Source organism: Cryptotermes secundus, unplaced genomic scaffold (genome assembly GCF_002891405.2).
Source record: "Cryptotermes secundus unplaced genomic scaffold, Csec_1.0 scaffold634, whole genome shotgun sequence".
NCBI classification, from domain to species: Eukaryota; Metazoa; Arthropoda; class Insecta; order Blattodea; family Kalotermitidae; genus Cryptotermes; species Cryptotermes secundus.
This window is the reverse complement of record NW_019737091.1, coordinates 1038239-1054422: the sequence shown is the minus strand read 5'-3', so window position 1 is coordinate 1054422 and position 16184 is coordinate 1038239. Positions and strand designations below refer to the sequence as shown.

The 16184-nt window shown below is 38.6% G+C and overlaps 1 protein-coding gene across 4 annotated transcripts in view; it reads left to right on the top strand.

Annotated features, from left to right (window-relative positions):
- Positions 1-16184, top strand: part of LOC111870148 (heterogeneous nuclear ribonucleoprotein 27C) — a 65772-nt gene that overhangs the window by 12014 nt on the left and 37574 nt on the right. For 3 of the 4 annotated variants that reach the window (XM_033753692.1, XM_033753690.1, XM_023862191.2), the window contains exons 2-6: positions 6246-6302; positions 6765-6805; positions 8882-9048; positions 9640-9826; positions 13646-13728. In XM_033753692.1, the coding sequence (XP_033609583.1) occupies positions 6246-6302; positions 6765-6805; positions 8882-9048; positions 9640-9826; positions 13646-13728 (535 nt within the window). The remainder of the gene's footprint in view (positions 1-6245; positions 6303-6764; positions 6806-8881; positions 9049-9639; positions 9827-13645; positions 13729-16184) is intronic. The other variant, XM_033753691.1, reaches the window with a different exon arrangement.

The window sequence follows — 16184 nt, the reverse complement described above, 5'->3', positions numbered from 1 at the left end:
AGTAGTAGTAGTAGTAGTAGTAGTAGTAGTAGTAGTAGTAGTAGTAGTAGTAGTAGTAGTAGTGTGGTGGCGCCCGCACCTCCATAGTCATCAGTGGATTGCGCCCGAGTACATAAGAACATTGGACAGCACTGGTGTATGCCATATGGCAATAGACTTAGCAAAAATTCAGCATATGTAAGGTTTTTCTTTGTAGCATGTGGACTAAAATGGCAGGTCTGCAAGTATTTTCTTTGGGTATTGTGCTTGAAATTTGGATTGAAGTTATCCTACTTATGTATGAAATGCAGTTTTATAAGTCAGCATTTTCAAACATGATTGTGCATGGCTCTGAGGTTATATCTGACAAGTTAACCAAGACCATGTTTAGGTATGAAATACATTCTTCACATAATTAAAATAAACTGTAATTAAATTAATTAAAATAAACTGCTTGCACTTGAAGGAGATTCTGAGCAGTGCCAGGTTTGGATTTTAAACACCGTGAAATTTTTGATTACCATGAATGGTAATGACAACTGACCACTGACTGACTTTTTGGTCATAAAGTGGGGGGTGATATATTGTGTGGGAATTTTGTGTGTCACAGTGTTGAGTGGGTCGGATATTCTCAACACCTCTCAAGATGAAATCAGAGGTGTCCAAATATTGCTTGTGTTTGGTTCCAAATTTCATACAATACTCCAAAAATCAGAAAGGGTGTTTTCCTGTAAATTAGAAACGTTTTACAGGACAACACATGTAAAGTCACATTAAACCAAATTGAAAGCAGCTTGGAACTCTTTTAAAATGATAGCTTCCAGTTTTCTAGGTAATGTTTATAAGACGTGCTGTTTGCCTTTAAATAAAAATGGCCTCATTATGTTCTTAAAGATACTGTAGCGTGTTTCGTGTGTCACGCTACAAATAAGTTCACGCCGTTCTTTGATATAGCGAGTTTATTCTTATCGCTCGCCTTACACACACTTTACAATCATCACACTTGCAGTGTTACAATCACAGCTCACAATATTCGGCGAGACACTGGACTCTCTTCTCCGAAGGCTGGCCCGAGACTTTCTTCTCCGGAGGCTTGATCACGGCTGGCCAGTGTGTATTAGCTGTAAAGTGTGTGTAAAGTGTGAGCGAAAGGAATAAATCCGCTATATTGGGACAACGGCGTGAACTTATTTGTAGCATGACACACAAACACGCTACATTGGTGTCAGAAGTGGGATTGAGCTACACACGTGACTGACAAGATTCGAACTCAAGACACGTGACAATACATTTTGTACATTAAGATGTTTTCCTGCGAACGATCTTGGTGTGGTCAGTGTTGAAAATGGCAAAAGGTTTCATCTGTAGGTAGCTTTTCTCATGGAGAATTTCTACGAAGAAATGTGAGAACCTATTATGCTGGTTGTACACTTTCCTCATCTTCACGCATGGTCCCGCATTTTCTTCTTTCATCATGGAATGAATTAAGGATTGGGCTAGCTCAGTCTGGTTGCGATGTTAATAGTGACTTATCTGAGTGGTCACATTTAAGGGTACCATGGAGAACTAGAAAGGAATGAGATGTAAGATAGACATGGATCTTGTTACATTATGTCAAAATCTTTTTTTATTGCTATTGGTGTGGGACTAATTAGAATGATCAAGTCTAGGAGGATGAGGTGGGCAGGGCATGTAGCACGAATGGGGGAAACAAGGAATGCATATAGGATATTGGTGGGAAAGCCAGAAAGAAAGAGACCACTGAGGGAAGACCAAGGCGTAGGTGGGTGGACAGTATTAAAATGGATCTTAGAGAGATGGGATGGGATGGTATTGATTAGATTAATTTGGCTCAGGATAGGGACAAGTGGAGGGCTCTTGTGAACATGGTAATGAACCTTCGGGTTCCATAAAAGTAGGGAAATTCTTGAGTAACTGCAGAATTGGCGGCGGCTCCAGAAGGGCTCAGCTCCATGAGTGAGTAAGTAAGTAAGTGGGATGGGCTAAGTCCCTTGTACTGCGACCACTTCTGGCCTATTGTACCAACCCCAGATGATAGGTGAGGGTGATGGTGGAGCAATTGGTGGAATGAAGATTGGCAGGGGAAACCGAAGTACTCAGAGAAAACCTGCCCCAGCGCCATTTTGTCCACCACGAATCTCACTTGGCCAGACCAGGGATCAAACCCGGGCCGCCGCGGTGGGAAGCCAGCAACTAACCACTTGAGCTATGGCGTGGCCCCAAGTCAAGGTTAGTACTGAGGGCCAAATATTGTCTGCACAAACTGTTGTTTCACGAATAGTAAAATTACATCACCCCAGATTAACTATACTTGTATCCTTTCTGTGTTTGGTTGTATTGAAGTTCACATTGGTTAAATATCTGTGACAATAATAATTTGACGTCTCAAGTAATAAAGTTCAACCACATATTTGAAGTATGTCTGAGGAATCAGAATAAATCTCAATATTTTGAAGTTGGAACTGAAGTTATAAGTTTGAACTTAAATACATAGGCGCCTAGAAACTTTAAAGAGTCAGCATACATCTCTGAAGATTTTACACTCTCTGTTTCTGTGAATGGTGCGTTCTGTAGTACATAACATATTTATCTGAATGTTCAGACTTCGGGTAAATTAAATTTGAATAAAACCTCTGATGTCAGATTGACCCTGTCATTTTAATACTTTCTGTACACTTGCCAGTTACCAGGTTCTACAAATTTTAAACTAACTAGAAAGTACAGTTCATGTTAAGTCATTTATGGCAGTTGCAAATAGAAACTTTATGACTTACAGCACAGTGAATTACTTGACATACAAGATGGTTCAAATATGACCAGGACTGATTTTTTTTTAAAAACCATAATTGCCAAACACTTACTTGCACATGTCAGTCTTGAACGTACTCTGCTCTGGAGTCAACACATTGTTTCCAACATTCTGGAAGCAACCTGATGCCCTTTTCATAAAAGGATTGTGGTTGATAGCGTATCCACTCCCGAACAGTCTGGATGACGGCGTCATCGTCCACAAACCGCATGCCTTGCAAGTCTGTTTGAGCCTTCCGAACAGGGAGACATCACTTGGGGTCAATTCGGGACTACAGCGGATGTGTCAGAAGGTTCCATTTCAATTTCCGGAGGGTTTCATTGTTATTTTAGCCTTATGGGAGCATGCATTGTCTTGAAGGAAGGCTACCCGCTTTCCACCTGTCTTCTGCTTGGATTGGATCTTTTCCTTTACTTCTGTTGCCAGGAGGTCTGAGTAATAAGCTGCATTGACTGTTTTGGCATCTGTCAGAAAGTCTACATGGATAACCCCCTGCCAGTCCCAGAAGAATGTTGACATCACTTTTCCTGCTGAATGGCTCCTCATGGGTTTGGGAGAACTGGTATGCCGCCACTTGCGTGGTGACTGCTGGGACTCGGGAATGAAGTAGTGCACCCACATTTCATCGGTGGTCACTATAGACTTAAAAAATGCAATACCTTTGTCTTCAGACTGCTGTAGGAGATGACTGGCAGCTTGCACATGCACCATTTTGTTCACGTCTGTCAAAGTGTATGGTACCTTGCCATAGTGCAGGTGGTATTTCACAATGTCTTCTACACTACCAACATTGATGGACAGCATTGCTCCAAGTTCCTTGATTGTGATGCACCTATTCTCATGAATAAGTGTGTCTGCATGATCAATGTTTGACTCGGTGACAGATGTTCACGGCCGACAATGATGCAGTTCATTCTCCACATGCTCTTTGCCCTCTCTGAAGCACTTACACCACTCAAACACATGGGTCTGTGAGACAGACACTTCCCCATACTGTTGTTGGAGTCTGTGGTGAATTTCAGCGGACGGAACATTTTCTCCAAGGAGGAATTTGATCACAGTGCGTTATTCCATGCTCCGCGGTACCTGCTGTTCACTCATTATTCTAGCAACTCCCAGACAGACTGAATAGGTTCTAACCCGAACAGGAGGGAGGGTGGAGGTTGTGGCTTCACTCTCTCAAGGCCGCACAGCTGCTGTGCGGTGCGGCCTGTTTACACACATCAGTCCCTGTCATATTTGAACCACTTTGTATTTCCAGTAAACCTGTGTCAGACGTTCCATCAAACTGTGACTTCTCTGTCAAGTGAATAAAAGGGGTTGAGTGATGTCAGCTAGCAGTTTTGTATAAAAGGCAGGATGACATGATTTTCTACGCCTCTTGACTGCATAAAGTCAGTGAATGGGATCATCCTTAAAGTGCTTGTTCTGTGCTGTAGTTTCATGGGTGTCATAAGGGGGCTTGTGATCTCAGTTATTTGGAGTCTTGTGTCTGGGTTCAGATCTGAAAGATCTTGGAAACGATTATAGCCACCTGTTGGTTAAAAACCTCCAGGCATTATTTATAAAAGAAAAAATACAAGTATTTTGTATTTAAATTAGTAAACTTTGTATATCATTTCCTTTTGCTTTGAAAATGTTGGGCGATAACAAAATTTTCAGTACACTCATCCACTGCTAATTGATGATTCAGTTCTTTGACGATCACAACTGCACACTCCCATTGGCGATGTTTACAAGCTCAGTTATGTCAGCCAGGCATTCAGATAGTGTGGTAAGTAAAAAGTAAGTAAAGGTGTCCCTGTAACAGGCTGTAGAGGCCCATAGGGTTGTGAGATATTGAGGTTCCCACATTTTCTAGACAGTCAGCACCTAAATGGTGGTGTTGTCAGCCTTTTGTGCCAGGTGCCCTTTACCCCCAAGAGTATTCCCGGTACTCATTTCTGTTAGAGGCCGAGTGGACCCCATGGCCATTGTGCAGCTGGAAGGATTAGGTCAATTGAAAAAATCCAATGAGATCGAGATTCGATCCCACGACCTTCAGGCTTGTAACATAGTGCCTCATCAGATAGTGTGGTAGTGTAGTCTTATCAATATTCACACTGTTCATCACATTTTACAACTTTCTGACTGAAATTAGTGAAATTATGGGGCTGATAAAGAAGAGCAAAGTGCATGTTAGAATTGGGTTCATTCATCGAGAAATTGCCAACTAGCAATGTGTCATAGAATCAGTTAATATTGAACAATGGGGAATGACTGAATAAGTTTGAAATTCAAATACAGACATACTGGAATCATCTGTTTTGCTTAGGAGGAAGGAAAACTTCTTCCTTTAGTGTACAGCAAAATTTACTTTGTATCGCAGTTCAGTTATATGGTGTATCAAATTTGAAGCACATCAGTGTAGGAACATAAGCAAGATAAAGTACAGATAGCAAAATCGGTTTGGTGTCTGGGAACAATTTCATGCTATGGCAGAAAGAAAGAAACAAAAACGTAATACTGTGGTTCTGGTTCAACTGTCAAAATGTGGCAGCCTATAATGTTATAGTTTTTGTTCTGTATTTGTTTAAATCTAGGAAAGATGGCTAATTTTTTGTGTGGGGCTTTCTGTTTGTTCAGTACCAGTATTATCAGGAGAGAGATGTTAAGATTTCATTAAACATTTGGAAACTGCATGGTTAAACTTGAGGGGAAGTTGTTAGTATTTGAAATAGCAAAGAAACAAAAAACAAACTCCGTGGTTTTAGTCCGCAAGCGAACTATACCGACCGAGTGACGACCGCTTGTCGCCGAAGTTAGTGCCAGCTTTAGTGGATAGAGGGTGTCACGTGGTCAGCGCAACGAATCCCCACGGCTGTTAATTTCGGTTTTCTAGACTGGAGCCGCTCTTTCCTTGAAATATCTCCTCAGTTATCACAAGGCTGAGTGGACCACATTCCAGACCCACTACTTCTCAGAAATAATCTGGTAGCACCGGGAATCGAACCCAGACCTCTAGCCAGGAACTCTGGCCGCTAGACCACAGAAGTGGTCTATTTGAAATAGCACTGCAGCTAAATGATTTTCAAGTGGTGCATGGAGTCTGCCAAGGTGCAGCATTGCTGCAGTTTGTTCTTGGGTTCCCACAGCTGTGGCAGTAGTAGACTGCGTGCAGCAGCAGCAGCCTAAGGTGAAGGGTACTGGCAATATGTGCCTTATATATCTTAGAATTAATTCAATCTGCTTAGAATGTGGTCCATAGTCCCCATAACACTCCAAGTGCACCTAATACAACTTCTAAATTGTTTGCCAATAAGAAATAGTTCTCATAAGTGGAAACACATTAACAAGTTCCTTTTTATAATGTGACATTAAACTTTGCCAGAAGTGAGTTTTCAGATTGTCTTTTTGACAGGGACTATTCCTTGTAACATTGTGTTTTTTTGTTTAGGGTGAAGGGAGATATGGACCAAGGCTGTGGAAGGCACAACTCATCACATGTTCCCGAGTTAGTATTTCTAAAGTTTCTTCGTGTCAAGGAAAAGCAATTAAGATGCTACCTACGGCATTTTATTGGACTACATTGAACAGTTGTAGGGGACTGCAAGGATTCTGTAACTTGTGAGACTTCTTGGAGTTGAGTTAAAACTGGCTCAAACCAAGATGCTCTCACAGTAAAGCAGTGTTTGTTTGCACGTCACTTCCTATGCTGTCTAGTCTGCAGCCATTCTCTTATTACCCTTGCTGTTAGGAAAGTGATTTGACCCCTCCATTATAAGGATCATGTTTTTTGTGTGATACTGCTTTTCTTGGGTGTGCCATCCATCTTCACTTTCCAAAATGATAGAGTTACTCACTTTTGGCATTGTATAATGTTGCATTGTTTGAAAAAGACCACTAGTGAAAGTTGTTACTGAATTTTGGTGCAGTTGCTTGATAGTTTGAACTTACATAATTCTTTTTTCCTTAGGAAGCTGTTTGTTGGAGGTTTAAGCTGGGAGACCACTCAAGGTTAGTAATGTTCTTGCTGGTTATTATTTTACTCATTATCTCTTTTTGAAGATAGCAGTACTGAGTGCTGTAAAATTTAATGGTTTCATAACCAACTCAGTTAATCGTATTCACAGATGGAGAATCTCAAAAGACCAGTAGGAGACCTCAGACTCTGGAAAAGATGGAATTGTTGGAAAATAATAGATGTAATTTAACCTCAAAATTTGTGCAAATTTATGAATTAGAGGTCTTAACATTTACTGTAAATGGAGGATATAACAGCAGTTTCACAACATAAGGGGAGGCTTTGTTTCCTTCCACGAATCTGACAGAGTGATGGCTTTTATTTTGAGGTCGTCATACCAGGCGATGAAGTTCCTAATGGTTGATGTATTATCTGTACTACTCTACTACTACTATATTATGTGTGTTTTAGAACATTATACTTCATCTGTTCGTTATGCAGTGCATTCACTTTTGTGACCAAACATGAACTACTTTGTTCTTTATTTTGTTTATGCAATGAAATATTTGGCATAGGGAGGATATTTAATGATTGTTGTTAGCTTTGTGCTGTGTGTAATTACTATGGATTATCACGTTTCCTGCTTGGCCAGTATGAGACTAGCTAATACATTGCAGAGTGAAAATTGTTAAATCTCTTCCTGTTATCTACCTTACATCTCTATGGATTATGTCTGCAGCCTTAATAGCGCAACAAACACCAACTTTTACAATGTAGAGTGTAACATTGTGTACAAGGTATGAGTTTCCTTTGCTCCATTTTCAGTTTTTTTTTTGTTACATATCCATTTAAATAAAACTTTAAGTAAATTGTCAGCTAAGGAACAAGGGCACCGAAATTAACTGACAAAATAGCAGTTACAGAAATTACTGAATCACATGGCTTCAAAGGGCACACAACTACAGTACTTAAAATAATCTTGTTACCTTTGAAGTCTCTTGATATTCTCATTTCTTGTGCAGTTCACTGCATAGGCTAGACGAATATTCCAGCTGAATTCGATATTGTGTAGCGTTTCTTGTATTAGTACTGGATATTGACTTTCTGCATGCTGTCAGCACCCCTGTACTGTATTGACAAGATTGTGAGTAGTGTTTTTATGAGGAACTTGAACCCTAGGGTACATTCTTCCCAGTCTTTTCTGACGCTTCCTGACGGACAACACATATCACGTGATATTCATGCAGAATACATTTTAGTGTATAGACTTACCCATGTCCAACACAAGGTATCTTGTGAGAACCACAGCAAAATAATTTCAGCTGTGGCCCCACAAACTGATACTTGTGCACACTACAGCCGCATGGTCCAGTAATTTTTGTCAGCTGGTTTCTTCAGCAAATTCAGTGATGATCTGCATTGAGAACTAACGTTCTGCTCCTTTAGGTTTTATCTGAATGGACACACGAAAACAGAATGATGACAAATGGAGCACAAAAAATCTACACCTTGTACATCATGTAGAAGTTAGTGTTTGGTTTGCCCTGCTCTCTGTATTTTGTACAGATGCAATTATGTAATTATGAAGGTATGTTAAGCATATGCTGTAAGTGAACGAGAAATCCTCAGGCTTTTACATGAACTGAAGCACTTGGCATTGCTCGTGACGGCTGGTAGAGATATTCATGAAATCCATACAATACAGTAAACCATCATAGCAGTAACAACATTGGCTTTAGGGCCTAGGCCTGCGACATAGGTGGCCACAGAGGAAAGTTGGCAAACCCCACAGTGACTGTGCTTCATGGAAAGGCTGGTTCACGGTACAGTTGCCAGATATCCCCCCCCCCCTACTTTATTACATGAACAGAACGTGGAACAATGGTAGTTCATGTTTTATCATAACAGTAGACCCACTGAATAATGAATGATTTGTCTAACATGATATTCAGCTATATAGAACTCTGTTTTATAGAGTAGGATTTATTATATGAGTCATCCACTTCATTTTATTTTAACAATGGAACTGTCTTATAAGACTTATCTCATAAATGTTTATGTATATATAAATGCAAATGCAGAGTATGTGTAATTCATTTTGCTGTATGTGATTATGCTTCTGGTTCCAGAGAATCTGCAGCGGTATTTCTCCCGTTATGGTGAAGTGATTGACTGTGTTGTTATGAAAAATAGTGAATCAGGACGATCACGAGGTTTTGGTTTTGTCACATTCTCTGACCCAGCCAATGTTTCATTGGTGTTACAAAATGGACCACATCAGTTGGATGGGCGAACGGTAAACAATAGATTCTTTACTTCCCATTAACGTGATCAGCATCTTTTTAAAAAATTCAGGAGTGATTTAAGAGGATTGGATATTTTCCTGTATGTATAAATGACCTGGTGGTGTGCTACATATAATTTACTTTTGCATATTCCTTTAAATTGTAGTTAATTATGTATTATGGTTGTGTGCTTCTGATTAATATTCATGATCTTCTGGTGAAAATTTATCAAGAAGTCTGATCTTATGCTTCGTTACATTAGAAGAGATAATTGAAAATTATAGTTTTTGTTTTCTTGGAATTACGCTGTAAATGGCATAAGAGTATGATATTTTATTCGACTATAAGATGCCCTCCGCAGTGGACAGTATGTAGGAAAGGAAGTTCCAATTATTTCCTAGTCATAATTCTTAGGTCAGATTCTCTGCACAAACATAACTTTTCTGTTACAGTCTCCTTTCATCACAGAGTATTTGTTTGCAGAATTTTTTCTCATGTTTTTATTCTCATTGGATTGAAATTTACTTCCATAACTTAACTGGTGCCATATCTTGTGCATGTGGTCTAATGCTTAATACGTTCCTCTCTCTCTTGGTGCCAAGATTGATCCAAAGCCATGCAATCCACGAAGTTTACAGAAGCCAAAGCGCAGCAACAGCTACCCTAAAGTATTTCTGGGTGGACTTCCATCCAACATTACAGAGACAGACCTTCGGACATATTTTACACGATTTGGAAAAGTAATGGAGGTTGTCATAATGTATGACCAGGAAAAGAAGAAGTCACGAGGTGAGTGGGGAGAATGCATATAATCATCTACCAGAACAGTGGTTCGCATTATCATTCATCACATATTTGCTTATATCTTTACGATAATCAGAAAATAAAGAAAGGTTACTAAGCCATTTTGTGTAAATGGTTCATATGGAGTTAGTGTATTTGGTAATGTAATTAGTCATGGAACAAAGTGAGGTTAGTTCTTTCCAGCGGTATTGACGCAATTGGTAAAGTGACTAGTCATGGAACAAAGTGGCGTCAGTTCTTGCCAGCAGTATTGACAGAGCTACATCACCACATTCAGAATGGTTCTGGTTCCTGTTCTGTCTCCTGTCCAGTTGGTACACAGTCTAAGAACTTTTACTTCATGCCTCCACTCACACATCTGATAAGTGTTCTTAAACACAAATAGTTGTGATTGGAATGTATAAATTGAATTTCCCTCTCTCTGCAGATGACCTTTCAGAGGTGGAATATTCTTGTAATATATGCTTGGATCAGATGTAGTGTCTTTGTTCCACTCATGTGTGCCATGAAGGTGGAAATTTAAGAAGAAGTTACTCATTTTACAAGAAAGTCTGCTGTAGTGAGTGATTATCTGTTTTATGGATAGGGGGTTTAAAAGGAGATATATTTGAAAAGTAATGAATGATTGTGCGGACTGCTGTTGTTAATCACGTTTTTTTAATTAGCACCAGTACTGGAAGGGCAAACTGGTATTGTTTGCAAATGCTACAGTTATGGGAAATAGATGTTGGGGTCATGATGAGTTTGAGATGCAGTTGTAGAATTGTTTTGAGGTGATACAATACAGCAGTTTCAGTAATTTTGACAGGGCTTACCAAGTAGTAACGTTTATTGCATTTCTTAGTATTTTGATATGGATTTTGGTTTATCTTAAGCTTTTGTTCATTGAATGAATACACTTATCAGTGAATACTTATTAAATGTTACCATTCTTTCTCATCTTACTTCATAAACGTGTCTAACTATGCAGTATTTGCTGTATTTGAAAATAGTAAACGTGAGATGTAAGTTGTATTGGTTAATGTACACAAATGCTAAAATCAGTGTCATGTTTTCATCATGACTAAAAACATTGAAATATTTGGTTCTGTTGGCTGAAGCATGGTAGGCTAATATGTAGCATGAATTTCATTCCAAACCATTAAAAAACATAATTTCAGAACCTTTGCATTTATTTAAAGTCTTGGTTTCTCTTATAAACTTGTTTTATTTTATTCCTTGCCAGTGCATCAGAATTATGGATAGGAGATTGATTTCCCTAAAATTGCTTGTCTGATAGGTGGGAGATTTAATTAATATGGTCTGAAGCTTCCTCCTTGACTGCAATGAAATTTTTGCAGGCAGTTAGCTGTATGAAGATGGGGACAGTATCCACCAGTTTGGAGAATTTCTGTCTCCGTCAGTAGTTTATGTGTTGGGTGATACAGCCATATATTATATCCATACCTAAAGAGTATATTATCAGAGCCCCAGTGTTGTCCCAATGTGGACTCCTGGGGAAACACGCTATTGGTGGTATCCTGCCCAAATGACCTTCGCTTGGTCATATCACTGGGCTCTGACATACCTTCTGGGCATTAATATGATGTGTGGTTCATCACATCAACCCCTTGTGATGGAGAAAGTGAGTCATCACAATGTATAATACTAACTCCACTTTCACAAGGCAGATCACTCAGGAAGATTCAGTTATGTTAGCACTGATCAGTTTTGTAGTATAGCAGTAGATATGATTCATGTATTCCTCAGCTTCATACTGACTGTATAGTAAATGTTCAAATGTGGTTTGTTTTGATCTTATAAAATTCCATGTCCCAGTGTTCTTGGTTCCTTAAGTAGATGTTATTTTGTCCAAGGAATATTTAAATTGGAGCTGATGGCATACTGTATCTATGTTTCTGATTTATTGTAGTTTAAAAGCTATCCAAAATGTCTAGCAGGTAACATTGCGCCCTTTTTGTGTTGTTTTTCAATCAGAATAGTGTATTATATGGAAGAAGTTAATGTAAAAATTAAAACAATTTTAAAATTGAGCAGCTGCTGTATCTTGAACCATCATGAAGAAAATTACAACTGTGTTGACAGACACGCTTGTGTTAGTGGTATCTTTGGCAAGTTGAACTGCAACTCTCTCTCTCATGCTGTTTGAAATCAGTTGAAGAAAGACATTGAAATACTTTTTAAAACACTTTGTACTAACAACTGCAGTTGTGTATTTTGGCATTGAGTATGTAGAAATTAACATCAGAAATAGTTCTCTTTATCATTTCTGAAACAATCCAAGTTGATATGTGAAATTAATTTGTCTGGTGTAACTTCATGTTACTTGTGTGTTTCATCATAATTAACACCAGTCCATTGAAAATTATGCATTAATTAAAAGATGTGAGGTCCTGATGATAGTGAATGTTAAGATTACAGTTGTCTAGGATGACACCATGCACTCTGGTAGATACCATTATAGGAATCTGTTACCTCTGTCATCAGGGTAGAAATAATTGACCTGTACCTTGAAGATGAAGGCAGCAGATCTTCCAGAACTTTGGTAATTATATGCCAGATTACATGTTATCAAATCTAAGAAGACCAAATCTTAATTAAAATATGTTGGTAAGGACATTGCAGTGTAATCTTGCATGTGCAAGTTACAACAGACTTGTTTGTTTTATTATGTAGTGAAATGTTTCTGAAAGCGGAGTACGTATAACTAATAAATCCTGTAGGGTGATCGAAACAGTACAATTTGTAGCAATTAAGGGAATTGATTTTGGTTTTGAAGTGTTTTAAAGTGTAAATTAGTGATTTGTCATACAATATTGAATTGGTTATACATAAATTTGGATTACATTTAAAGAGATTATGGTTAAATTTTTCAAATAGCATATTGTGTAGCTCACTTTATGTAAGAGGTTAATATTGTATGACATTTTAGGTAGAGTAAGGTCTTATAAACATATTTTATTAAGTATTCTGTGAAAGGATATGCTTGGAATATTCCTTGTCTGAGTACTATCAGCTAGTGTGGTACAGTGCCCCCATGCTGTTATCATATGGCATGTGGTTCAGTTCTGGAAGACCACTTGATAGGTGCTCAGGCAAAGATCTGATCTGTTGCATTTATTTCAAAATATCCAAGTGTATATGGGTGTAATTCTCTGTTTTACGTGTTTGTTTTGTCTTTCATTAGGTACGTCTCACAGTATTTAATGTAATATAATGTTTCATGCTTTGGGGTGTTCACTGCTGCCAAATTAGTGCACTAAAATTCCTTGGATGTTAAAACAAAAGTGATAGCTAGACATTAACCTGTCCAAAATTCACACAAATCCTTCCCTTGCTCCCTTTAATTGAACTGCATTCTAAGAGTAACATCTAATAATAGCTATGCTAGTTGTAATAAAATTAAGTACTAGCCTATATTATATTACTGATAAGATGTACTGAAACTAGCACAGTGATAATTGGTTCATTAAGTTAAATCATGTTACAGTTAGGTTATTTTAGAATAGGTAATTTTAAGATGTATAAAACATAGGCTAGTTTGAAGAATTCTTCCTGTTTTAGGCCCTCTTCTTTCTACTGTATTTAGTGCAATAGCATAATTTTGACCTGTCACCTAAATTTGGAAGTGCAATTAGTTCATAGGATAATTGAGTTGATTGGCGGCCACATGTATTTGGCAACCGAAAATTAGCTGATATATGACTACAGCAGTAACAAACTGGCAGGCAGCAGTGTTTTAACCCAGCATTATGAAACTAAAGTTTTAAGAAGTTTCTTTGATTGCTTGCTGTGACACAATAGGATTTGGATTTTTGTCCTTCGAGGACGATGAAGCAGTGGATCGATGTGTAGCGGAGCATTTCATCAACCTGAATGGCAAACAGGTATAACTTTTTGGTGCCGTCCTTCTTAAATACAGAGTATAGTGAGGCAGGTTACCCAGGATGGGACTATGTAAGGACTCAGTTTTGACATTACTACTCATGGCAAGATGATTAGCAAATAAACCTGATAGGTGGTTGATCTGTGAAATACATTAAAAGACTTGAGTTTTAGAAATATTTCAGTTGTCTTAGTTTGAGGCTTGTCCAACCATTTTAGATGTTCATAGTACATTTACTAGCTTTCAGTTCAGATTTGTTGCACTGTATCCCTCCCATGCATGATGACGGGTCATTTCCATATGTAAATACAGATGGTCCCAGGAAGAAGTGGTCAAACCCTGGAGATTGTAATCAAGTGATTTTGAATGAAAAATATTATATATCAACATGGATCTCATTCATGATATGGAAATTCAGAGTTAAATAAGACTAGTAATTGGCAGAAAGGTTTATTGTACAGCTGTTGTCACATAGTTCTGCAGTAATAAACTTTTAAACTAGTAATCTGGGTTACTGTAACTTACATTAATATGGAGTTACAGATTTGCAGATGTATAAAGTAAAGCTTCTGTCTCTGCATGGCAGTGAGTGAGTTTTGGTATTAAGGGGTGTGCTCATACTGGGATGATCACATCAGTGGTGGGAAGAGCAGGTAATAGTATTAGTGGATGATTTAATTGTGTTAGGCATGGAGACTTGAGTTTTGTGCCAAGCACTGTCCTTCCTTGAAGAGCACTGTAAATATTGTTCTGATTCCCTTGAAAGGTCCACTGATAATACATTAAGGTGAAGAATATGTTGGAAGTGAAGGTGAACAGTTTGAACATTTATTTTTAGATGAAACTGAGATATGAATGAAAGCCTTCTGTTGTCAATGGAATGTACAGTTTTTTTTTAATTCGCTTAGTGGGGGGTGGAGTCTAACTGGGTCCACTCGGGACGGCAGCCATTGATTGGCCAGTTGTAGCCTGCCCCGGGTGATTATGATGATGTAGATTCTGGTGGAATGAAGATTGGCAGGGGAAACCGAAGTACTCAGAGAAAACCCGCCCCATCGCCACTTTGTCCACCAGAAATCCTACGTGACCAGATCCGGGATCGAACCCGGGCTGCCGCAGTGGGAAGCCAGCGACTAACCGCTTGAGCTGTGGCGCAGCCTGAATGTACAGTTTATTACAAGTTACTGATTGAACATTTATTGTTACTGTTAACTTCAAATACCCATAATTATAAACCCGTCATGAATGAGACACATGCTGGTGCAATATTCTCTACTCAGAATCACATGATTAATAACCTGAAGTTAGCTTCTTCCGCCTAGAATACCCTGTATGGGTACTTCTTATGTCATGTTGCCTGGGAGGTACACATTGGACTGGCCTGTGTTAGTGTGCGTAAAATTTGAACTTTGTTAGTCATGTTTGCAATGAGTTGTATTGTTTATGATGCGTGTGAGTAGACACATTACTGACTCCTGTCAGCTTACATTAATGGTCCCCCATCTCCTTGTTGGTTGGCTTAGCACATGTGGCTGCAATGCAGTTTCTTGAAATGTCTCTTATGGTATTGGTTTAAGTAAATCATAGCTCATAAATCTAATATGCATGAGAGCAGTATAAGAAATGTGGATTGCTAAGAAGTTTTTGTTATAAGTTGGGGTGAGCTGAACTACTTCCTGGCTAGCTTCAGCTGTTTTTGTTATTTAATGATCTTTCCCAGTATCAGGCCTACTTGGCATGTTGTATTATAAAATAGCAGCCCCTACATGCTGTAGCAGTGAGGACACATTTGGTGTAATAACATGTGAAATGTGATTAATATCTTCTGTTAAAATTTTTTTTTTAATATCTTGACAATTCAAAATATACATTAATATGAGATCTGTTGTAAGATTTGAGGCTTTCACGGCGGTGACTATGAAGAAAGCAGTCTTCTGGGATTTGGCACTGTGTATATGTGGTGTTAACCGACGTTTCGGAGGAACGTATCGCCTCCATGAGGCAGTTACCGGTTCTCACGGTCTCTTCGCTTGCAGATTTCTTATATTTTTTCTTCTACCCTGAAGATGGAGGCGATACGTTCCTCCGAAACGTCGGTTAACACCACATATACATGGTGCCAAATCCCAGAAGACTGCTTTCTTCATGAGATCTGTTGTTTGTAAATTCTTGAGTTGGAAGATTCCTTGCATTCATGTATTGCTTTAATTATGTTAGTAGTAGTTTTATGACCATACTAACAGCCTTATCTTTTGGTGGGAATAAGATTTGTTTTTAGGCAAGTAATTTCATTTCTCAGGTATTGGAGGAAAGTTTTCATCTCTTTCCCTTCACTGCCCTTGTGTATGCCTCAAAAATTCACTGTTGCTCAACCATTTATGGCCTAGCTTGCCACAATTGACTACAAACCATTCTGAAATGATATCACTGTTGACATTTTCCATTGGCTGTGGATTG